We start from the raw sequence: 9807 nt of genomic DNA on the forward strand, positions 1-9807 counted from the left end.
GTGTTTACAAGAGTAAAGAATTTCATAACAGTATGGTATCTTAAATCTGAATATGTGTAATTTTCAATGTAAAGTCTAAATGTAAAATGTAATAATTATAATTATTATAAATAAATATTACTATATAACTACAAAGTGTCAGTTATCAAATTTTGTGTCATTTTCATGATCTGTGATTGATAAATAAAATAAGATGTGGATATTATGTTAAAAAAGCTGCACATATATTCAGTCACATTTTGATGAAAATTCAAAGTGGTACAAAGTCTGGCAACATGCATTACATATTCAGAAATATAAAATGCAAAAAAGCAGTATCGTACTACTATACTATCAATGAGTCACGACTGCCATCAGTCAACTCTTACAAATACCTAGATTTAACAATTGCGAAGGATATCAGATGTATCACATGGAGTCAGTAATGTGGCTGGTAGACTTCGGTTCTTTGTAGGCTACTCAGAAACTGTAAACAGCCTACAAAGGAAATCAAATACATGACACACCCTAGAATATTGCTGAAGTGTGTGGTAGCCATATAAGAATAAGGGATACTTAATATAGAAACATATGGACAGCAATAAGATCACAGGTAAGTTTGATTCATGTAGAATGTCATGGAAATGATGTAAAACATGAACTAGCAGATGCCTAAAGACTGACACCAACAACAGCGTAACAGGGTTAATGGAAGTGTCCGATTCCACCCGTCTGTTTTGACCCATAACTTCCGTGTTGTGGTGTGTGACGTCATTAAGGCGCGGAGTTTATGGGTTGGTTGTGTTTGTAGATGTCGTCTTCTTATGTTTGATGGCACCCCGTGTGTGTGTGTGTGTGTGTGTGTGTGTGTGTGTGTGCGCACGCGCGCCACCTACTATGCAGTGTTGAAATTTTTTTTTGGGTCTGTTTTTCTTGCGTTTTAATGTTTTGTGTATTTATTGTGCAGTAAATGTGTTTTCATTTACATAGAGATATTTGACTTTTGAGTTGTTGTGGTTTTGGTTTTCATAGTTGTAGGTGTTGGTTTTTTCGTATCAATAGTTATGGTTGACGTATATAGGTCAATGGAAATGACCGACTAATTTTCGTAGTTTTATGTTGGTATTGGTGTTTTGGTAGCGTCAGCTATGGCCACAGAAATGTCTGATTCCAATTTCCACAGTTTTTGCTGTAGGCGTTGGTGTTTTGGTATCGTCAGCTGCGGTTGACCTATATAGGTTAAGGGAAGTGTCAGATTCCTGTACATTTTTTTGTCATTTTGTGTGCTTTTTGATCATGGTGCTGTTATATTTAGCTTGTCTCCTCCCTAAAACCCCCAATTTCCCGCAGTTGTCATGTTTGTTTGACTGTATTTTAGGAGGGAGATGTTATTGCCTTATTTATATGTATTTTTGTGTTTGTTACCATGTGTATGTAGTGACATTATAGGCGTCATATTGGAGACGCTTAGAATAGCCATTTCCGCCATGTTGATGATGTCATGGGTCAAAGTGGACAGGTGGAGTCTGACACTTCTGTAACCCCATATAACATGAAAGACTATGTACAAAGTTTTCACAGGCACTCTTAAGTGAAGAACCCAGGAAGTGTATCACTTGCACAGGGCCAGCAATGACAGCATTAGACTAATTACAGTGCATGCAGATGTTGTATGCATTCATACTTCCCATGCTCCATGCTCATATGGAGCAGGAGGATATCCCAATTTAACATGGAATAATTGGAAGTACCTTCTGCCATTCACTTCACAGTAGTTCCACAAGTATGGGTGTAGATATATCTGTTCAATACAGCTATTACCTTTTGTATTATCAGATTCGTGTCAGTGATGTTCATTTTACATCCAACATAAATGTCAAGTGCTAAATCTCAGATTTTGTTCAAATCTGATGAGCACATCTGCTAAACAACCAAAGAAAGATCACAAATTTATTGCTCTCAAATTTTATTCTTTGTAAGAGCCTTGTAAATGTACGTGTGCAATTGACACAGTGACATTTCCAAAATTTGAGCATGAAGGTAGTGCTGTAATTCTGTGGATAACTGTGATAAAGCTACAAAAACTTGGCAAGGTAGTTCAACAGCTTGCATTGTGCACATTCTGTAAGTTTTATGTCATTTCTCTCACTATCTTTACTCCAAGGGCACTCAAAGTTGTCAATAAATTTATTCGCTCCAAAATTTCTTCCAAGGTGACATAACTTGACCTCTTTATGTAGGTGTATTAGAAACCTATCTTTTCGCTCCAAAATTTCTTCCAAGGTGACATAACTTGACCTCTTTATGTAGGTGTATTAGAAACCTATCTTTTTGTGACCTTTAGCAACTTGTTTATAAAATCTGTAATTTTTATCACTTTGGCTTTATAGTATTTAAGATAGACAGTGATGAAACTGCATGAAAAATTTGCTGCTACAGTAATAAGTGATTTTTGAGCTTTTGTGTCTCAGGAAGGATGACTGATAGATGCTAGCATTAAGTATCACTTGAAAGAGCATCTTTTTCTCAGAAAAACACGAAATTTCTGTGAATGTTTTCATCCTTAAAGATCTACAATTATCCAGTAAAGTTTCTCATGCAAATGACTATTAGCTCATTCAAGTAAAATATGTATATAAAGATGAAAAACAACTTTTACTAAGCTTATTCTTTTCACACATCAAACTGACTCTTAAGATCTACACGTAACTGATTTGCTGGTAATTACCCCCCAAGGAATGTAGCTTGGCGAACATGAGCTACAGCAATCAGCAAAAAATCATAGCAATGTTTGTATAGGCCTATTGGTAACGAAATTTGTTTTTGTGAAGGAAGGTGGTGCAACAATCATCAACTACAAGCTAATGTAAAAATAGATGAACTATTATTTGTTTTCTCAGGTGCATAATTACATTTATTTTTGGTTAGTCTATTTTACAGTATTTGATGTCATACACATAACATAAAAATTACAAATATTTGTAAACCGTATCATACAAGGAAAAAGTAATTAATTTTTAAAATTTAATCAAACTTTAGTTTTGAAACTGAGATTATACTACTGATTAGAATATATATGAATTCTGCAAATGAAGATCTGTGAAACTGTTCTTTTGATAACTTGAATGCTTTCTGCTGTCATCTGCTGGCATACAATCCCTGTAAAAAGCTGCTAAGTGTTGCAGACTTTTCTCCTGGAAAAAAGGAACCGTTGTCGAATTGTCCTGGCCTGAGCTCAGTGATGAAAGTATAATTTGTCTTCATCATAAAACCATTTTGCTGAGTCCAATTCTTTCTCAAAGAAAAATCGTCACAAATGGAAAAATCAGACTGATGACACTCTGGCAATTCAGCTGATAAATTTCAGCAGGTAAGGTCCAACTGGACAAAAGTTGTATTTATGCTGTCATATGGAGTAACAAATTAACTGCTGTTACAGTTTAGGCTTAATCTGATGAAGGTGTGCAGCCAGAAGCATGAAACTAATTTAATGGCATTTGAGTTCTCTTTGTATAACCCCACTTAAAATTCATAGAGTCAGTAAATGTGATTTAAAAGGCTTCCATACTGATGAACTGTTGAGAAACAAAAATGACTGGGATGGGGACAGGTGATGCAGAGGAATGTCAAAAATGCATTTAAATCACACCTTACTGATCTGTCCAAGGGCAACGATCCTAAACAAACTGGAGTCCAAACAGTGGATTCAAACAGATTGTGCATCACTTTAAGTTAAGCAACTGTCAGCAGATGATTTTGTTGTATAAATTTCTCTGATCTCATCACTGACACCTTTGTTTCAAAAAATCAAACACAATATTTCAAAATTGTGAAGCACCACTGTAAGCTTGGTGAAGGAAATATACCGCTTCACTTTTCAGACAATTACTCCTTTTTGTCCTGAATGCTGTCCAAGATTTTCAAAGGGAAAACAGCCATACTACTGTGCATCCCATTGCTGTCCATTTTATCGGAAATGAGGGGTAAGCTGAAGTTTGCAGTACCATACGTCTACTTCAACATGCGACTTAACTTTGTTGTACTGTGTGACAGCATGGTGACGCAATGAATATGATATGGAAAGTGTTTATAGAGGGCATGTTGAAGTTTACGGTGATGGTCTCTAGTGTGGGATATTTACATCTCTCAATTGTTTGCGAACGACGTTAGTGATTCACTGGACACACAGAATGCTGTTTCCAAGATTAAAATTGGAAGAGTCGGAGGCAATCTATTAACAAGTTATTTTGATGTTGTCGATTATGAGTAATAGACTCATTTCTACTTTAAAATTATTAGAGCAGCATGTTGTTTATGTTTGTGGATTCAATTGTGTGTTATGGATATGAAAATGATGTCCACAAGTAGATTTCTGCATGTTGCAATGGGGGGCAACATGTAGACCACAATTAAATTCCTACAGTTATTTGATTTACTTCCTGAGCTTGTGAAGTGTTTTCTTTGTGGCGACGGTATGAGATTGACCAAGTTTCTACAACTTGGACCTGTATATATGGTGCTGCCAGCAGAATATGTCTGTATGTTCTATGTAGAGTGATTCCTGGTTTGAGAAGCCTAAGCTGGCCATTTGAAAGAGTGTGTTGATGACACATTAGTTTTGGTATTGCAAAATTTGTGTCTCGGCTGATTTTATATGGTAAGTAGTTTATAGTTTTAGTATGAATGGTATGTGTGTTTATGTGCCTAACACTATTTCCTATATATCAAAGGAGGTGTTGATGCTAATTTTTTTGTGAATTTTTGGATTGTTCTATTAACTGTAACTATGTTGGATTGCGATTGGTACATATTGTGAAGCTCACCTTAGCTACATTTATGAGGTTACATTTTCAATGTTAATTATACAAATGAGTTTTGGCTTTGTGGTACCATAGACTTCGTTTTAGCTATATAAGTCAAATAAAATTTCTGGCACTAGGTGTGTGTTTGTAGAATTTGTTCAAGCTGTATAAGCCAACTCAAATTTCCAGTACCAGTTTTTAAAAATTTATTTTGGTTCTACTGATTGCCGAGGATTTCAGTATGCTTCCTTTTTGGCTTTGTATTTGTTTCTGTATGTCTGCATTATTAGGGTTGTAATATATTCAATTTTTCCCTCCAGCAAACCCCCTAATTCCCCAGTTGTTCTGTTGGTTTCACACGTTTCTGAAACTATTTTTCATACTATCTGTTTTTGTTCACACGTGTAAAGAGTGACGTAACAGTTGCTGCATTGCATAAGCTTGAAATAGGGTGTTACCAGGCTACAGGAATCAGGGGTCAAAGCTGACAGGTGGTACCACCATCTTCATGTTTGGCAAAATGAGCAAGTATGATGGTCAGAACTTTAATAGTGACAACTGTTTATTTACAGCTCGTACAAAACAGATACGTGTTTCAGAGTTTTATTGGCCTTCAAAGTAGTCACCAGCATTATGCATAACGCATTGCCAGCAATGTGAAAGTCGTAGGATACTCTTAGCAGTGCCAGTTGTGTTGACAGTTTGAGTGGTGCAGTCTATTGCTCGACAAATTTGTAGCAGTTCTGAAGAAAATGCCATGAAGTGTTTCCTTCAGTTTAGAAATCCAGTTGAACTTATGAGGACTTAAGTCAGGAGAGTGCATTAGGTGGTATAGCACTTAGCAGCCTCATCAGTCAAACAAATCAGTAAGAGCTTGCACTGTATGTGTTTGAGCATTGTCCTGCAAAACGATGGTCAGGTCCTGCAGAAAATGTCATCACTTCTGTCTCTATGCTGTTCATTTTTGGAACACAACCTACGACCAGCTAAGGACAGAAGTCATGACACTTTCTGCAGGGCCTGACCATCATTTTGCAGGACAACTGGGGAATTAGGGGGTTTGCTGGAGGGAAAAATTAAATATATTACAACCCTAATAATGCAGACATACAGAAACAAATACAAAGCCAAAAAGGAAGCATACTGAAATCCTCGGCAATCAATAGAACCAGAATAAATTTTTAAAAACTGGTACTGGAAATTTGAGTTGGCTTATACAGCTTGAACAAATTCTACAAACACACACCTAGTGCCAGAAATTTTACTTGACTTATATAGCTAAAACGAAGTCTATGGTACCACAAAGCCAAAACTCATTTGTATAATTAACATTGAAAATGTAACCTCATAAATGTAGCTAAGGTGAGTTTCACAATATGTACCAATCGCAATCCAACATAGTTACAGTTAATAGAACAATCCAAAAATTCACAAAAAAATTAGCATCAACACCTCCTTGGATATATAGGAAATAGTGTTAGGCACATAAACACACATACCATTCATACTAAAACTATAAACTACTTACCATATAAAATCAGCCGAGACACAAATTTTGCAATACCAAAACTAATGTGTCATCAACACACTCTTTCAAATGGCCAGCTTAGGCTTCTCAAACCAGGAATCACTCTACATAGAACATACAGACATATTCTGCTGGCAGCACCACATATACAGGTCCAAGTTGTAGAAACTTGGTCAATCTCATACCGTCGCCACAAAGAAAACACTTCACAAGCTCAGGAAGTAAATCAAATAACTGTAGGAATTTAATTGTGGTCTACAGAAGTCATGACACTTTCTGCAGGGCCTGACCATCATTTTGCAGGACAATGTTCAAGCACGTACAGTGCAAGCTCTTACTGATTTGTTTGACTGATGGGGCTGCTAAGTGCAACACCAACTACTGCACTCCCCTGAATTAAGCCCTCATAAGTTCAAATGGATTTATAAACTGAAGGAAACACTTCACGGCATTCACTTCAGATTTACTACAAATTCGTCGGGCAATAGACTGCACCGCTCAAACTGTCAACACAACTGGCACTGCTAAGAGTATCCTACGGCTTCCACATTGCTAGCAACGGGTTCTACACAATGCTGGCGACTACTTTGAAGGCCTGTAAAACTTTGAAACACGTATCAATTTTGTACGAGCTGTAAATTAATAGCTGCCACTATTAAAGTTCCAACCCTCATACAATGCAAAAGTTTTAGCATGACTGGTGACAGATAAAGACATTTGCAGTTTGAAATTATTAGTACAACATGTTGTTTATGAAATTATTGATACAGCGTGTTGTTTATGTTTGCAGATTCAATTATGTGTTTCATTCATTGTTAAGTTATAGATATGAAAATGAAGTTCACAAGTAGGTTTCTGCATGTTGCAGTGGGGGGACAATATGTGAACCACACATATATTCATGACACACACGGTGCATGCTAGATAAAGGTACAGGGAGATGGTCAAGACCCAGACTGAATCCATGCACCAGATTAACGGTTGTGTGTTGGTACACCGGCCAGCTTCTCATGTATGTTTAGGCAAATGCCGGACTGGTCCCCAAATTCTGCCTTAAAGAATACAATATACAAACAGTTATGTGATATATAGGCAGATGGCACACACGATTTGCCCCTTAGAGTGGATGACTTGTCAGAACGAGTATCTGGCCACAAAGTTAAATAATAAAACAAAACTGGTCTAATCCTGAAACGTGTACACCATACTAATGGAATAAATGCCAAGGAAGAAAGGAGGAGGCGGAGGAGGAGGAGGAAGAAGAAAAAGAAGAAGAAGAGTGACAGGCTAAGATACAATTTGCATCTCGTCTCTTCTGTCTTTTTGACAAAACTTGGGTGATTATTGAAACTGTAAGTGACAAATCTACAGAAAAGCATATCTTTCAGCAACCTAGTACAAAATTTCAAGTACCTCATCAACAAGTACTACCACCTCACAGATTTTGGTTTAAAAACTGATCACAAGACTTCAGGTGATTAGGAGCAATGTAAAACAACTGTCTACATGAATTAGTTTATGACTCCACTGCACTATAAAATCCTCACGTCTTTGCAACTACAAACATTCAGTAAGCAAAACTTGAACACAACTGAATCAAATTTGTTCAGATGGTCCAAACTGAATCAGGTAGAACTTCTCAGGATAAAGGATTCCTTTGGTTTCAAGAGTTGCTGAAACAATACAAAATCGCTAACCTATTCAACCTGATTTGAAAACAATTCAAATGAAAAGGTTGTCGAGTGAATTCTTATCAGCTGGCAAAATATCAGAACCATCTGATGATGTCCGAGAATTTGTGGTTTCAATACTGTAACCATGATAGTGTGTTACACACACACATTTGCCAATAACTGATGGTTTGCCAATGTTTGAGCAACACAATTCCTCAGAAGCAGTCGTTACTACAGTTGACAAATTTAAATCATTACAACAGCAATACTGTTTTCTTTTCCCCATTGAATGCCAGTATGTTGGCTCATGAGCCAGAAAGCTACTCAAACAAAGTTTGGAAAATTCTGCTAAAATCTCCAGAGGCTTGGAGCACTGGAAATATTTATTAAGAAATTCACTAGTAGGCTATGGAGCCTGGAGAAAGTCCTCGACTAACCTGGCAATCGCGTGTGGCCTTTTGGCAGAGGACACAAGTTTCTTTTTTACTAATTTATAATGGCACAAGCCGCAATGGACAAACACAAGCTTTTAGTAATACTGTAACTGACAACTATGCACAAAGCGTCCCTTCTGCTATAACAGGGTTGACAAACCATTTACTTAGGCAGCAAATTTGTTTTCAGGTAACTTCACCCACCTATCTCAATAACGTTGAACTCAAAATGTCAAAAGTTACTGGTTCCATCATAGACAAGTCCCTACACAGTAAAAAAAAAAAAAAAAGTGGGATTTCTACAACTTGGAAGAAATTTTGTTTCTACAAAAATTGAAAACTTTGAGGGCCACTTTGAGCAAAAGTAGCGAGCCAAATGCCAGAAAACCTACAAAATGTACGTTATTCAGACAACGTGTGGAAGCAAGATATTTGTAAATTTTTCTTTGCAATGTGCACACTAAAATTTAACACAATCTGGGATGATCGAGGGGAGGCTATCCCTTAATGTACACCACTTGTCATAGAGTCACACAAATACATAAAGTAAATGTCATGTAGGCCCCTTGAAAGTAACGTATTTTCACTCTACCGACGGATTGCCAATAATAAACAGTTCATTCATTTGAGTAAACGGGATAACACTATCTAATACAATCTTACAAGATGAGTAGCTATGATGCCTGCAACTGGACATATAATCTGAATAAACCCAAACAATTGTGTAGTTATCAAATTCCCAAGAACTTCACTGACACAGTCATATTCACAACACCACAATAACAGTGTCAAAGCCTTTTGAACAACACAAAACACACAGAGGTATTTCAAACCTGTTCTATTCGAATCCTTCGACGTCTGTTTAATTCTTGCTTCTTCAGTTCGTTGACATCTGTCAACAACATCTTTCCTCTTTTGACACTTACCGGATTTGCATTAACTGTCACGTTTATTGACATTATGCAATTAACATACACTACAAGTAACATGGCAATTCTAACATAACTAAGCCTTTCGCACTATTTTAGCTGCCTATTAGGCATTTCGACACCACAACAGAAATGCTAAACATTTCACGATTCATATTTTCGCCGGTGCCAATCTGGGGACAAGGCACCCAAGCTTCGAAGATGAAAATTGTCTACAGATGTACATGTAAATTTAAAACTCGCTTTGCGATGTCTCGACACCAGAGTTGGAATACAATTGTTTGTTGTATGGTTTTTCTGACTTCGGCCAGACACCATTACTGCGTAATAATAATAACTTTCCTCACTCAATATACGTGTCTTTTAGTGTAGCTTGCCTTTTCCTGTTCCTAATAGTCGATTACTATATTTTATATTTTTATATGCCGGTTACACATAAATTCAATTATCTTCTTGTAGGTT

General features: G+C 36.8%; 1 protein-coding gene across 3 annotated transcripts in view; it reads right to left on the minus strand.

The window, feature by feature from the left end:
- LOC124619594 overlaps positions 1 to 9523 on the minus strand; it is a 227025-nt gene extending 217502 nt beyond the window's left edge. For all 3 annotated transcript variants that reach the window (XM_047146096.1, XM_047146097.1, XM_047146095.1), the window contains exon 1: positions 9250 to 9523. In XM_047146096.1, coding sequence (XP_047002052.1) covers positions 9250 to 9405 — 156 coding nt within the window. In that variant the 5' untranslated portion in view covers positions 9406 to 9523. The remainder of the gene's footprint in view (positions 1 to 9249) is intronic.
- Positions 9524 to 9807: the final 284 nt, after the last annotated feature.

The sequence above is a fragment of the Schistocerca americana genome, chromosome 6, assembly GCF_021461395.2.
Source record: "Schistocerca americana isolate TAMUIC-IGC-003095 chromosome 6, iqSchAmer2.1, whole genome shotgun sequence".
Classification (NCBI taxonomy): domain Eukaryota; kingdom Metazoa; phylum Arthropoda; class Insecta; order Orthoptera; family Acrididae; genus Schistocerca; species Schistocerca americana.